General features: G+C 38.1%; 1 protein-coding gene across 1 annotated transcript; it reads right to left on the bottom strand.

Moving 5' to 3' along the window:
• Positions 1–234: 234 nt before the first annotated feature.
• Positions 235–18614, bottom strand: SELENOF (selenoprotein F). The gene is made up of 5 exons (XM_075182434.1): positions 18511–18614; positions 10901–11068; positions 4753–4816; positions 2721–2770; positions 235–2008 (listed from the first exon to the last, which is right to left on the bottom strand). The coding sequence occupies exons 1-5, from the start codon at positions 18556–18558 to the stop codon at positions 1877–1879; spliced, it is 462 nt and encodes a 153-aa protein (XP_075038535.1). The 5' UTR covers positions 18559–18614; the 3' UTR covers positions 235–1876.
• Positions 18615–18923: the final 309 nt, after the last annotated feature.

The following is an 18923-nucleotide window of genomic DNA, read 5'->3' as shown; positions in this document are numbered from 1 at the left end:
ACAGTTGAAGCGTTAAAGTACTGTATCTGTCTGCACTCAGACTAAATACGTAGTTCAGACACACACTACACTAGATTTTGTTAGACTACAGTTTCCAGCATCTTGTCAGATGATAGGAGTTGCATTTCAAACATTTGCCAATTCATAAGATATCCAAACCTGTTAAAGATTAGTAGCTTACAAATATGATCTGTAAAAACAATACACAAATCAAATCAGTAGTTAGAATATTTGAAAAAAAAAATATTTTTATTGTTGTATTTAAACATATCTTTCTTCAACAAGTCAATTCATTCAACTCCTATTTAAAGCAGCAGAGTTAGACATCGGGGTGCATTACACTGCACATCAGACATTCCACAAGCCTTATGAAGGTTTTCTGTGTAGTCTTCACTAAAGTGCATGACCCTAATGTGTCACATCTAAAAGCAATGAACGGAGCCCTTTCATCATAACAAAACAACACATCCTTTCAGCATCTGGCTTCTGCAAGACACTGTTTAAAAAAAAAAAAAAAATTACAAAATGCATATGAAATTAAAAAAGGGCACTTAAAAGACAAGGTGGCATCCATCAAAACTGACGCATTGCTTTAACATGTGCCAATTAATTAAGGATTACAAATTTGCATAATTTTTCTTGTGAGAAACTAAAGTATAATATAGGCGAATGTGACTGAACAATATCTAATGAATGCCACCCTATCCATTATAATGCTCCTAGTTCATTGCACATTTACTAAAGGTCAGTGAAAAAGATAGTTATAATCTCAGTGATACAGACACCGCAAACGGAGTTTGGAAATGCCTTATACTTAAACTGGCAAAAAAAAGTGATTTTTGTGGTAGAATTACTAGAGGTTTGTTGTTTACCAAAGATGGACTTGCATGTCTGACACTTGGCCAATCCCTGTTGGTCTAGATCACTAGCTAAAGTAAAGCTTTTCAGTCTAAGACGACTTTAATTTACATGATCCATGTTTTGGGTCTCAAGAAAAAAAACCCCAGATATTTAAATGCCAAGCTGCAAGTAATCCATCCCCTTACTAATATTTTCAGGAATATCTAGATCAGGGGGTACATTTACTAAGCTGCGAGTTTGAAAAAAATGGAGATGTTGCGTAGAGCAACCAATCAGATTCTAGCTGTTATTTTGTAGAATGTACTAAATAAATAACTAGAATCTGATTGGTTACTATAGACAAAACGTCCACTTTTTCAAACCTGCAGTTTAGCAACTATACCCCCAGGCCTAGGAAAAACGTGGCACCAGCAGGCTGGGACTTGCAGTTCTACAACAGCTGGAGAGTGACATTGGATTTTTCTAGATCAGAAGTTGTCAGAGAAGATATTAATGCACAAAAACACAAAATGCAAATATATCTAATTAGCATATTATATGCAAGTAACAAAATATGATCCTGTAAAGAGATATAAGCTGTGCTTATTGATATCACCACTTCATTAAAAACCATTGTGACGCAATATATTCCTTAATGTAGATTGAAAGTTACATACGAGCTCTGATCAGTATAAAAGCTCTGACTCAGAAATCGTACCTAAATATGGCTACTGAATTTCCAAAATCCCTGTAATTTAAGAAAAGGATATCTTCTCACATACAGATTAAGCACAATACAATGTCTGCAAAGCTGGCCAGGCTAGAAGACCATAAAAAAAGGTATTTGTGTATTGAGAGCCAATACTGGCGACATCACAGCTATGCCCATACAAATTATATACAGCGATTTCCTTGCAAAAGATCAAATATAAATAATTAAAACAGAGATGAAATGTGATTGTTAGGAAAAACTGCATACTACTGTGGCTTTATGGAGGGATAATGGATAGAGATCAGGATTGTGATATGTATAAGATTATAAACGGTGCAGTTTTTCGCTTAAGAATTCTTCCACGCTGTCTGTGTTCCACTTGGTAATGCTCAGTTCTTCAGAGATGTTCCCATTGTCATCCAACAGCTTCAGTACAGGATCAGAGCCACGCACATACTGTGGAGAAGAAAACATATACATTTTATACAAACAGCATGATTTCAGGTGAACGTAAATGTCATAGGTGGAGACACTTATAAACAGCACCATAAGTTCACACTTTGTTATGTGACACAGCATTTTCAGTAGCAAGGACGGTTGCAAAATCCATATTCAAAAGAGCTTTCCTTGGCGTAGCAATCAACTTCTAAATAAAGTGACTTCAGAATGCCATAGGAATTTTTAATGAAAGCAAAATAAATCTCATTCCTTATGATACAATGCTCAAGGGAGATTGTAAGAAACAGAAAAGACTACTCCATGTAGAGTTCAGCTTCTCTATATTAACACCTCTAAAAGCTGCACAGAGCAATGCAACATTATATATTCACCTCTTAACATTTATATTGGACAAATACAAGAGGAAAATAAACAAATAGGCTTAATATTCCTATAACATGAACATTAACTTAGCATTCAGAGGGTGGTATTCTATAGACGGAGTGAACGCCGAATATCGAGCGCTCGAAAAATATTACCGTTAATATGGTAATTACCCGCTGAATTTCCAGCGAGTAAATTACTGTATTAACGTTTTTTACGCGCAGATTACCGTATTAACGGTAATATTTTTAGAGCGCTCGATTTTCGGCGATCCCACCGTCAATTGAATACCCCCCAGAGAATCTTTAATGTAAAATGAAGGCACTAAGAGAGAATAATACCATACCTTGATCTGCAGACCCTTAAAAAGCTTGGGCTTATCACTCCTGACAAAAGCTAGAAATACAAGAGGCAAAATAATTAATCATGTAAGAAAACAAAACCCAATGAATAACAGGTTTGATATTTCCTGGTGCTCACTGACCTAGATAGTCATCATGAAGGGATTCCCTACCCCAGGGTTGGCTAATCTGTGACACTCCAGGTGTTGTGAAACTACAAGTCCCAGCATACCCTTCCAGCAATAAGCTGCTATATATTGGCAAAGCATGCTGGGACTTGTAGTTTCACAACACCTGGAGTGTCACAGGTTAGCCAACACTGCCCTACCCAAACATTTTTCAGTAACATTGGGGTATTAAAATTAGATTCAAGATGTAAATATTAAAATACTTAAACTACTTTTGCTGGACAGCATTATTCTAGACTTGTTATACTCGGTTTGATAGTTTTCACAATATAGACATTCTTTAAAATATACCTCTTTTGTGGAACCTAGATTATTGCTCATATTACAAACACTACATTTTAGACTGTGGAAAATGACATCTCAGAGGTCTATATGTGCGCTGAAAAGGCAGCATGTGATACGATGCTATTCCAGAAACTTTATAAAACATGTCAAGTGTGTGGCTTGGCCGGATACCAGACCAAGTCAGATCACTAGTGAGATGTCACGCCAGTGCTTAGTAGCAACAGTCAATGCTAGAACAAATAAAAACAACTTATACAGACTATGCATGAGTCAATATTTACCCCTTTTAAGAACAAAATGTATAATTCAATAACCTCCATGAGACACCTGTAACTTTTAGGCATTCTTCTGCCTGTAAGTTAATGTCTTTCTAATAATGAACAGCTGCAAGTCAACGGTTCTCATAAATAAATGAAAGAAGTACAAGAATATATCTTTGTAATAGCACAGTGAAGAACTTTATAAGGACTTTACATAACACATCTTCCACCCTCATGTAGTATTTGGAAAAGTGAAACGCAAAGAGTATAACAAGGGGACAACGGTCAGCCAAAGACGCTATATTCAAAAGTGCACCTTACCACTTGCAATTTATTAAGATCTATGAATTCTCTCTCTACTGTAGATTCAGCAAACTTTACTAAGAAAAACAACCCCTCCCCCAAAAACTAACCAGGTATAATTTACTAAATGATAGTTATTATAGATTAACCCCACTTATAAATAGTGTCTGTCATATTACTCTCCTGATAGCAAATAGGTGAAATACCAAAAATAAGTAAAATAGCTGTAATGAACAATTGCTTTTTCATTACCCACAATGCAGCACCTGGATATCTTTCCATCAATAGAAAGTAGTGTTGGTTTTAAACTGAACATGTGCATTTAAATGCTTAGTGGAGAAGTTACTTCTGATTATCTGTTTTCATTGTGAAGGGCTTTGAACATGAATGATTTAACTGCACGACTTAAACGTGATCATCTGAAAAATACAAGAACAGCTGATGCATCCCTTCTGCTTAATTTAAAAAGCAGAGAGAATAATTCAAATAGGAGCCAGCAGATGCAATAGTCATGAGACTGTACCATGCCAAGTATTTCCAGCCATAGATTACACATCTTCAAGATTTACAATATGGAAATCAACAAATAATAGATTTCTCCAATGCTGCAATTTAGGGGTCTGGTAATTGATAATGGCATGAAAGGGGGTGGGTATGACAGAACAGAGAGTAAGACGTGCCAAGCTTTTATTAGAGGGAAATGCAGCAAGCTCACGCATAAGATTTAGGAAAGCCTGTTCCCTGATAAATTCTACATCTTAATAATCCCCTTTTGCTGCCAGGCAACAGGCAGACTAAAAATATGAGTTAGAGAGATACTATGCATTGGCATTTCTGTAAAATATTAAGTTTAGCTTTGGCTGCTGAAGATACTAAATCCTAATGTACCCTATCGTGCAAATATTTACTACTCAATAATAGAATCTGCTAGAAGCCTGGCCGGAAACAAAGTGGAGTCTACAAATATTAACTACGAAAATATTTTAAAAACAAAAGCTTACCCTGGACTTGTGGGAACCTCCCCAATTTTCATCCGCAGACCTCAAGAATAGCCCCTGCATACATCTGAAAATTGATGCAGAATTATGTTAAATAGGCAAATAAAGCTGAGCTTTAAAAATGTAAACGATTATTAAAAAAAACTAGATAAAGAAAAAAAGAAATAATCCAAGTGAACTCACGTTCAAAGAGTGAAGAGTTTGCTATGCACAAAATAGGAATCAGCAAACAGAAAAAACAATCCACAACTAAAGACTGTTTTAGACTATTCAATTGTTGGCGCTACATGTAAAAGTAACGCGACGTGCGTACTATTACCGTCATTACGGTAATAGTGCACGTAAATACCGTTATTACGGTACCTTTCAAGCTGAATTTCAGCTCGCAGCTCCCAAATCCGGCTTAGTATTTCCATAATAACGGTAATACTTTTAACACCACGGGGAAATCCAACAATTGAATATGCCCCATAGTTTGCAGCTAATGCACCCGACTGTGTGGTCACCGTTCTGCTCACATTAATAATGCCTTGTTGGTTCCAGTTTTACAATGCTACCATTATGTTCATAAAAACAAATGCAACTTCTGTTCACAATGTAATTAATGACAGCAACAGATTGGGAACCCAAGAACTTAATCAATGTTAGCTGAATGGACCATTTCCAGCCATCAAAATAGATCTGCTAAATCCATTTCTGTAAAGCAAAGATGAGACTCAAGCCTTTGAGCTACTGATCCCAACTTGCCATGTTTGAGAGTAAATTAAGAGCTATAGCTCATCACCAGTGGGAACCGCAGTTTACTTGCTAATATCAGGTATAAGTTAATCAACAATAGCAAAACAGTACTGGCATGTTACAGACAATTAGAACATTTAAGCAACAGTGAAAACTGTGTGCTGTCTATTTTTAAGCGGATTACACATTATGAAACTGCATTTGGCACTTTGACCCGGACCATATGTAAAATCTGAGCCCTAGTTAAACAAGTCATCTTTGTTTAAAAGAGTTTCAGGGCACTGATGTTGCAATGAAATACAAAAGAATTAGATATTCTGCACATGAAGCTTTCTGGCCATCGTATTTGTAGACATAATCAAGTGTACTTGTGTCTTAACAAGAAAGGATGATATTCATGAAGCCAACAGCTGCGCTTTGCGGTTTCAAGCTGGAATGCAATTCAATCAGGTTCATTTAGAATGGTGGTCTGTGAAATAAACTATTTTTGACTTGACTTGGCAATGCCAGACTTGTGATTTATAGTGGGTATGATCAACACACAAGACAAAATAAGATATATCTCAGCAGAAATGAACAGCCTGCACCCACATCTAACTAAACAGCACTTAGTATTTCTATAGACCAGGGATAAGGAGGGCATTGCATATGGAATATGGGCAGGCAAGAGTGTGGTCATTATTTCGCAAACTAAATATACCTTGCTGCATACCTTCATACACCCCCCTCCATACTGCTGTCACAATCATTACTCACTTAGGAACCCTTAATTACCCATGTTCACCTAACTGGTGGTATACATACATTATGAGAATTAGCAAATTATGGCAACTCATCATACTACCTGCAGAAAGCCAACAATCAATTTGAAAGCAGTGTAGGATTAAATACCATGAGGACAGTTCTCAGAACCAAGATAACAGGCACATGAGAGCATATCTGGACTAACAACGATCATGTCGTATGTCAACTGAACTATGTTTCACCTGATGAGTAATGCAAACACCTCCTCCTTGACGGAAGTGTATGTATATGCCATTCAGCAGTTAGGTGTAGGCTTGGAGCTAAGATTTCTGATACATGTCTGGGTTGTAACAAATATTACACCCCTGCGTGTTCAAGTGATCCAATTGTAAAGGGTCATCTCAATGAAAGAGGCGTTCGTTTTTAGGGCTTTCGCATGAAAACATCATCAGTGGACAAATAGAAGTCAACTAGATTGTGAAATCCACGGCCAGTTGTCTCATATGTATGTGTTAACATACCAAGTTGTCACTTAGAGACATATAATCACTATGCTATAAGCATCCTACACTATGACAATTTCATGTGAAAACTGTCTGGCCCACGTCAAGCAGAGAGCAGTAATACAACCACGTGAAAAATAGAATCTAAATTATTCATGTTGATTGCCATTTGTTCCGCGAACTGTAAAGCAGACAACAGTGTTCGGCTCTAATACACACACAATATGGTCATGGACTATAAAATATAATGGAAGCAAATTGCTGGGCAAATGCTATTGTTATACAGGGTGAATGTATGCATATTTGAATTACTTTAGTATGGAAAGATAGAACATTAACACTTAGAAAATAAGTCTATGCTTTTAAACCACAGCTATATTTAGTAACATGAAAGCGTGGACAATTTCCAGCGCTGCTACAATTTCACGCACAGTTACAGTCACCTCATCGTTCTTTGTTTTACACCCCAGTAGCATCCTGCATCTGAAGCAGAAAACTTTAACTCTTTTTGACCAACTTATTTTGGAAAGAAAATAAAAATGTATTTTATTTGAGAGAGATGTGCATTATTAACAGTCTATCCAATAGTTTTTAGAACTACTCAAAACCCCTTACAGCAGCTACCACCTCTCTGCTATTCTGAAAGCCAAGGCCAAGGTTCCAGTAGAAAGTGACTCCTCCTTTAATATAAGATTTAAAGGAGATATGGTACCCACACACTGTTTGTCTTCTAGTTTTGTCAGACAAAAAACAAATATTGCGACTACAGACACAGGACGGTGGTTACAGTACCCTAACTACTGTAATTTCGGAGGGAGGGGGGGGAGTTACACGAGGGGACAAGGATAGTGTGGGAATGGATGGGTGCGCAGCAGGCTGGTAACGCAGCACACCAGGCAGCGTTCCACTATATAGCATTATTGACAGGGAGACTCTGCAGCAGCGGGGTGTACCTGGCCAAAGCCATCCCAAGGTGAGATGTGAGCATCATGCGGTCAGCTTACATCCTACCCTGGGACATCTTTGGTCAGCTATGACCCACACTTTCCCGTCTCGCTACTGTACCACTAGCACACCCATTTAGACTGCTAGGTCATCATAGATCCAGTGTAAGAATCTAACAACCCACTTTATTAGATGAGCACCTTACCACTATCATAGCAACCTTCTATAGCATAGTGAGAACATTATGAACATATTTAGACAAGAATGAACACATCAGTTAATAATATACATTATTCAGTTCAATAATACACAACCTTTGATATGTATCGGTGTCAAATAGTGGCTTAACTTTCTCTTTAAAATAAAAAGCTAAATAGCCATGTACTAATGTTGGGTAATTAAGGATGGTGTGAAAGGTACTATATTTCCTGTTCTGTATAACAGTCATCTACAATCTTGTCATACTGGTAGTTGGCTAATACATCATCTGTTCTATTCACACTATTACAGTAAATGTTAGTCATCCAAATTCTCCAAGAAAAAAAAAATCATTAATAATCTAAGTCTCATCTCAATAGGAGTTTACAAGAATGAGAGAGATGAAGAAAAGACTATCCATCATGATTAATGGTGAACATTTATCTTACAGAAAATTATTCTCATATGAAAAAGTCGAAACAGACTGATCGTTTAAAAAAAAAAAAAAACCACAAAAAAAACCAAAAACAAAACACGTTTCAACCAAGCTGCTGTCAAAGTGTAATCCTCTTCAGACAGGGAGTCTGCAGAGGGGTTTAAATCACCTGAGCAATAGAGAAAAAAAACAAAAAACAAACACACCAAGAACCCCAAAACCAGTTAATACAGATATAAAATGCATATGAAACTCAATCTCCTAACACAGGAATTACTCGGATAACATTTCATAAGTGAATCCTTGACATGCATCCTCTTTACGCATGTTTAGCCATGACCATTTGTAACTTTATATTTTAGAACACAACATAAGCTTGCCATCCATTATACAAGTCTAAAGCAAACATTTGGAAATTAAAGCCAAGGGAGAAAAGCTGAAAGATAAATTACCAAAGACAATTTGATGAATGAAGAATGAGAGAACAACATGTGGTATCAAGACCAATTTTAAGACAGAAAGAAGACATTGTGTTCAAACCGCTAAGCCGAAGATATTTACTCCCTACTTATCTCACAAAACAAATATTTAACCGCTATACCTACGAGTACAAAATCATAAAATGCAAGAATTGGGCTAGTCAGACACATCCAAAAACCAGCCAAAAACCCAAAAAAATATAAAAAAAAAATTAAAGCCGGAAGTACATTTTTAAAATGTTATGTTCACTTGTCTTCTGGAGGGGAATGCTTAGTGTCTTGTTTGAACAGGGGCAATATAAAAAGTAAAAAAAATAAATAAATAAAAAAATATAAAAAAAAAAAATGCAGGTGATATTCTTCAGCTGTCTCCTTGTATGTAAATTAATTCTATTTGTCACGGAGCTCAAATTTGGGTACTGTTTGTAATACAAATGATCAGCTATTTTTAATGCAATAGTGTAAATTGTAGGTTATGGTGTCTTCTATAATACAGGATTTATCTGCCTAGACCAGTGGTTCCCAAACTTTTGCAGTTCGCGGCACCCTGAGAGTTTCCAAATTTTTTTAAGGCACCCCTCCAAAATAATTTTTGAGCAGTCCTGTTTTAGAAGTAGTTGGGTCAAAAAAATGTAATAAGTATTTAGGTCACGACATAAATACTTATTTAGTTGTATGCAAAAATGCCCCCTCTGCATCCAGACACTCTGCCCTCTCTCACACTGCCCCCTCTGCTCTCTGTCACGCTGCCCCCCCCTCCTCTGCCCTCTCTCACGCTGCCCGCCCTCCTCTGCCCTCTCTCACGCTGTCCCCCTCCTCTGCCCTCTCTCACGCTGTCCCCCTCCTCTGCCCTCTCTCACGCTGTCCCCCTCCTCTGCCCTCTCACGCTGTGTCGCCCTCCTCTGCCCCTCTCACGCTGTGTCGCCCTCCTCTGCCCCTCTCACGCTGTGTCCCCCTCCTCTGCCCCTCTCACGCTGTGTCCCCCTCCACTGCTCCTCTCACGCTGTGTCCCCCTCCACTGCTCCTCTGTCTGCCCCTGTCACACTTCTCTGCCCCGCTGTCTGCCCTGCTGTGCCTCTGTCTGCCCCGCTGTGCCCCTCTGTCTCCCCTGCTGTCACGCTCCCTCTCACTCCTCTGCCGCGAGCCAGCCATAGGAAAAAACAAAGAGCCGCAGCTGTCACTGAATATCGACGTCAGTGACAGCTGCGGGAGAGATGAGTCTGCTGGGTCCCGGCACTACGCGGATTGGTAAGTTTATGTGCTCTTTGTTTTTTCCTATGGCTGGCTCGCGGCACCCCAGTGACAGCGCCGCGGCACCCCTGGGAGCCGCGGCGCACACTTTGGGAACCGCCGGCCTAGACAGTAGAGTTTTATTTATGCACTGGCTTGTTATTTAAAAAAGTGAATTATATATAGGGGGGGGAAAAAAGAAAAAATAATCAAAACTCTTACATTCATTTTATAAACCAAACTTTTATGAACTTTCAGGGTGGGTCAAATGGACACTTTTCGCATTTACAGTGCAGCATCCAATTATTCCAAATTGAAAGGATGTCACATGAGCGATTTAATTACCCAAGTGTTTGTTTAAACTATTAAAAACGCTGGCAGTGTTTTGGACAAGTCCAAAGAACTCCATAAAAATGCTCTCCAATGGAAATCCATTAATTGGAGCAGTCCCTGTAACACAGTGTTCTAAAAACTCATTAATATTTGAAAGCACTGTGCTTTTCCAGCTGCAATAAAACTGCTATAAAAACTAGGCATATTCCCTTCTGGAGCTGAAAAAAAAACCACATGAAATGTGCTCTTGTGGCACCAACACGATTCCAAGCTCTTATTATACATGTAAATGCTTTAATACTTCTTTCAACTGGGAATGTCTTCTCCTAAAATAATATTTAGCAATGTGACTCCCAAGCATTTAAGAAGTTTATATCATTTACATCTGCTTTTAGCGCATTACTGTTTCAGACATTATGAGCTTTTAAACATTTCTACTGGTTAAAGGAGTTTCCAAATGGCTATTCAGCTTACAATTTGAGCAAAAAGATTTATTAGAATATTATATGTGCCCCCACTTTGCATAATGCAAATATAAACCTTACCTTTCTTGATTCAAAGCGTGCCTCTTCCTGGCAACACTGTCTACAGAATGGCTCTATCCCAATTAGTCCAAACTGCCCAAGCAGGTCACATGAGCTGCACAATAGATTACTGGAGAAGCCAGCATCTCTGCATGCTTCCACCGATAGCTCAGTTCCATATGTGGATACCTGAAAGAGAATACAAACACATTAAATATTATATATTTTGAACCCCACCCACTGAGAACATTTCCTATATCTAAAATAGAATTAACCATTTTCTGTTGCTAGGCCATATCTGAAACTTATAGACTGGCTCTGGAAGGGTTCTGCCTACAAACAGCTTGAGCGCTCAGTGCCTGGCACTACACAAGCATCTTTTTCTGTGAACTCCAGCAACCAATCAGAAGCAGCAGCAGTGTCAGTCATTGAACTCTCAAGCTGCTTGTAGCTAGCACCTTCCTGTGGTCTATAAGATTTAATTAGGTGCATCTTCTATAGTAGTAAGGAGAAAGTGGGAGGTGATGGGCCTTGCTTGGACATATTCACTGATCAGCCACAACATTAAAACCTCTGAAGTGAATAACTTTGATTATTTAGCTACAATGGCAGGTGGGATATATCAGGCAGCAAGTGAAGTCAGTTCTCGAAGTTGATGTGTTAGAAGCAGGAAAAAACGCCAAATTGTGATAGCTAGATGACTGGGTCAGAACATCTCCAAGCATCCCAGTAGACAGTGGTTAGTACCTACCAAAGTGATCCATCTAAGGCTCACTGATGCGCGTGGCATGGGTAATGAAGCCTAGGCCAGTGTAGCACAAATTGCTGAAAAAGGTTAATGCTGACCATGACAGAAACGTGTCAGAACACAATGCATCTAAATGTGCTCCATATGGGGCTGCATAACTTCAGACTCGTTAGAGTGCCCATGATGACCCCTGTCCACTGCTGAAAGCGCCTGCAATGGCCATGTGACCGCCTGGACCACAGAGCAACGGAAGAAGGTGGCCTGATCTGAAGAATCATGTTTTCTTTTACATCATGTGCGTGTGTATCAATTACTTGGGGAACAGATGGCACCAGGATGCACTATGGGAAGAAGGCAAGTTGGCAAAGGAAATGTGATGCCCTAGCCAATGTTCTGCCGAGAAACCTTGGTTCCTGGCATTCATGTGGCTGTTACTTTGACATGTACCACCTACCTAAACATAGTTGCAGACCATGTACACCCCATCATGACATCGGTATTCCCTGTACCACCTACCTAAACATAGTTGGCAGTGGCCTCACCTACCTAAACATAGTTGGCAGAGGCAGTGGCCTCTTTCAGCAGGATAATGCACCTTGCCACAATGCAAAAAATGTGCAGGAATGGTTTGAGGAACATGACAGAGTTCAAAGTTTTTACTTGGTCTTCCAATTCCCCAGATCTCAATCTGATTTAGCATCTGTGGGTTGTGCTGAAAACGCAAGTCTGAGTCATGGAGGCCCCACCTCGCAACTTACAGGACTTAAAAGGATCTGCTGCTAATATCTTAGTGCCAGATACCATAGGACACCTTCAGATGTCTTGTGGAGTCCATGCCTCAATAGGTCAGAGCTGTGTTGGCGGTATCTGGGGGACCTATACAATATTAGACAGGTGGCTTTAATGTTGTGACTGACTATTGTGTATGTGTGAGCACACTATATATATATATATATATATATATATATATATATATATATATATATATATATATATATATATATATATATATATATATATATATTAGTGTGCTCACACATACACACACACACACACATGTTCTCTCTAAATAATGCTCAACTATAATATAAAAGTAAAAATGAAAATTAGGAGATAAGACTATTTATGTATAGCCCATGTTTAGCGACCTAAAAATAATTTCCACATTCTGTGAAACTAAAATGAGAAGGTGCCATAATGTAGATTTACATTATGAAATATAAACTACATTAAACTGATACAGTAACAAAATATTAATCTCTGCTTTCTTGTCACAACAAACGTTAAATTCAATACACTGGTACACAAAGAGCTTAAAGTAAATTTGATTACATTTAACAAAGTGGCAAAACATTACTGTGCATAAGTGCTGCAACCTTTTGAATATCAAATATCATATTGTGACTGGCCTTTTAAATAATATTTTCCCTCCTGGAAGTGAGCATTATGCTCCGTGTCCTACATGGCAGGAAAATTAGGATTTACATTTAGTTGTTTGGCTGAACACGAATCTAACCGATTCCCAACTGAATACGTCCTTGACTCAGTGCATCATAAGAAAAATTATAAGATATGCAGTTTAGCGCCAATAACACATGGTATCATCGATCACATATGTATGTGGAAAACTTGTATTGCTTTTAGATGCCGGATTAGGCTATTTAAGTATTAAAAGCATTAAACATTTCTGTAGACAAAACAGCAACAATGTTCTGCAAAGCAAATGGGTAAAATAAAATGGCTCATATAAATGTTGACATTTGTGAATGTAGGGTCACCTTATAAACAAACATTTGTGAATGCGCCATTTCATATGGGGGGGGGGGGCATTGTTATCTATATTTATACTATTATTCTGACTTGTACAATAAAGTATTGTAGAAGAAATCAAAAGGTATTTAGTAAACCTGTTTAAGAAACGCAGGTTCAGGGTACAAATTTAAAGCCCAATTAAATTCTGACATTTATCCACTTATTGCCAAATAGAATTATAGCACTAATACTAAAGAATGACACCAAGCATGAAATTAAATTACTGAATAGAAGGATATCACCTTGTTTGCAGTGTACATTTATTAGTATTCTTTTCCAGTAATGAGCATGTTAGTAGATTCCAAATAATGTATGGCAAGAACCAATTAGCTTTAATCAAGTTTGCAAATGAAGGCAGAGAAACCCTGGTGTATGCAATTTATTCTCCTTGCTGACACTTGAAGGAAGAAAAACAAGATTACAAATAGCCTTTAGTTGATGATTTTTCAAAATGGATAGGAACACACACACACACACACACACACACACACACACACACACACACACACAGAAGACCTAGTAAATGGCACCAACATATCTTACAGTGCTGTACAATAATATTTACCCACCATTCCCTGTCCCAGTAGAGTTGACAGTTTAATTTCCCTACCACGAACAAACACACATACCAGAGCTAGTTTAGCTCTTCCACAGTCCACATAACAAAAGCACATCCATGCAGACATGTGGAGAACATGCGATCACCACACAGATCACAGGTCATCCATGGCAATTAAGACAAAGTTCCTTGGAATTTCATGGAAATTTGATGGTTTACCATGATTAATACTGGACTTTTTTTGTTAGGTAGATCAAACCCAATGGTCCAGACTTGTGAGACAACAATGCTCACCACTGTGCCACCCATTATACAATATCAATACACAATTAAAACACGCATATAACTTCTTGTCATAGCACAACATTACCCTCAGCATAGCAAGTTTGTTGGACAGTAAAATCAACATCCCCTAAATGTAATATTAACATAACAAAATACTTGGCATAAATATATATATATATATAGTAAAGGAATTTTGGTATTCTCCTGAAGAGGAATTGTTGTGGTGAAAAGCTGAATGCCTCTTCAGCATAGCACCTTCTATCAGGTTTTAAATAAAGACATACATCCATTAAGTTCAATTCTCCTTCCTCAAAATGCTAGTCCGTTGATGCAATAGAGAAAACCCCCAAAAACTAAAAACAATACACCAACTAAAAATGAAGCACAGGTTAGAAGGCAATAAAAGTGAACATTCCAACTTCATAACGGCAATATAACAAACTCCCTGGATCACCAAATTATCATGTGACTGTCAGGAATGTAGTACAATAGTTTCACTTCTGCTAGGAAGAGGTCTCTCCTTTTCCTGCTGTACTATAAATTACCATTTTTCACAACTGGAGTTTACTTATTTTCCTCTAGCCACAAGGGGTGTTCTATGCAGAGAACATGTTTTCACAGTGTTTTTTGTCAAAATTTCTTTTCTGCAAGATGATTTTTTTTTAACTATATCATCAGCATTTGTTTATATAGCACAAACAAATCCTACAGCACTTCACAATGCCCAAAATTCTAGTCAGTTTGCTGTAATCTCTCAATTTTCAAAGCAAAATATGTATGGATGCCCAAAATTTAAGTGTTTATTGCCATTACTTGATTTCTGTCTAGTATGCTTTCCTCTGATGAGAGAAGAAATCTCCCCTTCTAAAAACGCATGTCCATCACCTATATTCTCTCATAAGCAAATACATAAAATATGTAAACATTGCTGCAAATGTCCCGGGTTGTGACTAACATTTAGACATGGCGATTTCATACTTGGTTTTCCCTATATGGAATGAACAGAAGCTTCTTTTAAAATTTACAATCTTATAAAGGGATTGAAGTTTGCTTTTTCCTGTTTAGTATTAAAACATAAACAACATTAAAATTCATAAAATCTGTTTCAAAATATTTAAAGAAAAGGTAACCTTTACAGGATGTCACATCACCTACATTTACGGAGATCATTTTAAGTCGTGCACTGGAAAGGCTTCCCAAGAATCCAAAAGCAACACCCAAATACTATCTTTTGACCATATTCTTTTTTTTTTTTTTTGGATAATCACCTCTGACTACCAAAAGGTGTCTATTAGGCTCCAAAAATATATCCCTCGTCATATGGCATGCCTTTAAGAAATGTAGTATATTCAGCTGCACATTACTGGGTTTTTATAAAAAGAATATGTATGTGCAAGCGAGTTGATGTATGTATGTCTTCTAGCATCATTAATAAAGCCAGCCACACATGGACACTTTCAACCGCTTGACTAGAGCGCCATGTGGACGTCTCTATATCCAATATGGCAACATATACCAAGTGACAAACTAGTGCACTTTAATAAAGACTGCATACGTGGTGAAACATTACCTAATTACATTTTCTGCCTGTGCAGATTAGATACCACCTGGGATTGGAAATATTTTTTGTAATCCCATTCAGTAAAATTTGTGGCAAATTAGTTCTAAAAAAAAACAACAAGAAAAAAAAAAATAACTAACAAAGTTTCACTTTTTGACCTGTTGATATGCTGGGAGTTATGGAAGCTACTTACAGATTAATAAACTGTTATGCAAACTTTTATGAGTGCAACTTTAAACATTTTATTGCCCATTTCTGACTAAAATAAAGAAGACTCCACCCAATGTAAATTTCCCTCGGGAACCTTCCCAACTTGCAGAAACCAGGTCTTGCGCAGTTTGGGGGTTGGGCTCACTACCTGGTGCTTCACTATAACAGTAGACATTAGACTGCAGATGCTTTTTATCTCACGATTAAACCACACAAGGTACTGTCTGCAGACATAGAATAGCAGACAAAATGTTATAATTTTCAGTACCAGGGAATTTGTATTTGTTCTTAGCATATAAAGCGCAATATCACAGTCTACGCACTATTACCGTTATTACAGTAATAGTGCGCATTATAATATAGTAATATTTAACGCTGGTTTATGCTCACAGCTCAGGGAGCTACGAGCAGAAATCAGGTTTAAAATGACCATATTAACGGTAATAGATTTAGCGCCGCGTTACATGCGACAGAATTGAATTCCCCCTATGAATACTATTACCATGGCCGCTCCCAGTCAGCAAAAACAGATTATATAACTGGCATAAATCACTATAATACACAAGAGATTAATGTATAGATTTCTGTAAATAGTTGCAGCATAAATTGTGAGTTCTGATGTCAATTGATGCATTTTAATGTCTTAACTTTCAGCATTCATAAGGAAAAATTGTGTATTCTAAAAGGAATAATACACCTGACTGCAAATTATGGACATTTTAAGTCACCTCAGCCTTACACCTTCAGGTCACATAAATCTTCTGTCAGATACGATACCCGAATGTAGGAACACCATATGGTTAAACACGTTTCATGCATACAAAAACAACAAATGCATCCCTCAACTTCAATCAAATGAGGTATTTAAAACGGTCTCCAACGTGTGAAACACACCTAAAATAAGCTACAGAAAGATTACTTCTACTTTGCGAATATTTTCCAACGATGGTACCTTTCGCATTAAAGATTTTAAATAGGTTACTTTGTGGCTCACATTAACTTTACCATGCAAACTTTGTTTGTCCTTGAAAATTTTAAATAGAACCTTAAGTTGAGTATACACTAATGTAAATATCATGCAGATCACACGATAAACGTGTAGAGTGTGCAAGAGTCAATCTTTTCAGCAGATGGTTAGGAGAGATGAAAACCACAGATCTGAAGGTAAATTGTGTTGGTGTGTACGCATGAATCGGTATGCTCATGGGGGACTTTCAGTCATTGTTAAAACCATTACAGAAATTGCATCTGCAGTAGATTGCATTAGTGTGTAGCAAACTTTAAAGCAGGACTGTAAAAATATCAAGTAGCCAATGCTCCCCACTCCCCAAAAAATTACTGCTAGCACCTTTTTTCCCCCCATCATCCCCATTTAACATCATACCAATACCCCCTTTAAATATCTTAAAATAACTTTCTAGCTCCTATACTGGAGGGATTTGCTCTTGAACGCTATCTTATTTTGCCCACCACTCTACTATAGACATCTTGGTATAGAAACTGTTCAAATGGAACTGAACATGAAAAAATAATGTTGCTGACAACATGCTGTCATACATGTCAAGTTAATCCCACGTCTATACCCTATTACCTACTTAAATATCACAGACTTTTTAAAAACAATATAGACATCCATCAACATATTAACGATTTGTAAACAGACAGGAACATGAAACAGAAGGTAAATATGGTCCTGTCCAAAACAGCGTACAATCTAAGAGGCGTATATACGTTCTACAAAAGGTAGTGGGTAACAATTGTAGCTGGTGTCGGTGACACATTTTCACGGATACAAGCACTCTGTTAGCGCCCAGCACCAGACATTTGATAACTATTCTGTATCCATGATACATGTGTGGGCAGTACGGTGGCTTAGTGGTTAGCACTTCTGCCTCACAGCAATGAGTTCAATTCCTGACCATGGCCATATCTGTGTGGATTTTGTATGTTCTCCCCGTGTTTGTGTGGGTTTCCTCCCACACTCCAAAAACATACTGGTAGGTTTATTAGCAGCTATCAAAATTGACCCTAGTCTCTCTCTGTCTGTGTGTGTGTGTGTGTGTGTGTGTGTGTGTATATGTTAGGGAATTTAGATTGTAAGCTCCAATGGGGCAGGAACTGAGGTGATTGAGTTCTCTGTACAGCGCTGCAGAATTAGTGGCGCTATATAAATAAATGATGATGATGATGATGATGATGAACAGATGTTCCTTACGTGAGTTTTTAAGTAGAGTTTAGTTTCCAACAAATAGTTATGCGCCTAAAACGCAGCAGCAGCAGCTTGGGCAGGAACCAATGCTGAGCCAACAGGAAGCAACTTAGAGCCACGTCACCCATGGTATAATAAGACATAACTAAGTGGCGCTGCATCTGTCCAGTACCCCAGCTTCTACTAGACAACATGAGAACACATATAGTACAGACACCCCGATACGACATGGCCCCATCGCTCTTACCGCCTGCAACGCGGCGACGAGCCACAGCAGCATCCTCTCCGCCACCATCTTAACACCCGGCACTACTGACGACGAAGCCCCCAGCAGCTATCTATACATTTGCCAGCTGATAGCAGATTTTTTTATAATCACTAAGGTCGCTTGTATTTTGCATTATATAGGTTAATCGCTACATAATAAGTGAGCAAGTATACCAATATTTTATGGTTTTCTTAATGCATTAAGCACCTTATCCACTTTATATATCGGTATTATTTGTCAGGCAATTACAAGACAGCTAAATAATCCGCCGTCAGGGCCTTGGATCATACAGGATGTCCCTCGGCGGAAGCAGAGCGGCAGCCAATCAGATCTTGTGACTTGGCTGAGTCTGGTTGCCTGGTAACCGGTCGCACTGTGGAAGACTCTACGCG

This window comes from Mixophyes fleayi, chromosome 8, assembly GCF_038048845.1.
Source record: "Mixophyes fleayi isolate aMixFle1 chromosome 8, aMixFle1.hap1, whole genome shotgun sequence".
Taxonomy (NCBI): Eukaryota; Metazoa; Chordata; class Amphibia; order Anura; family Limnodynastidae; genus Mixophyes; species Mixophyes fleayi.
Note: the sequence above shows the minus strand (reverse complement) of the source record. Positions and strands in the feature narration are given on the sequence as shown.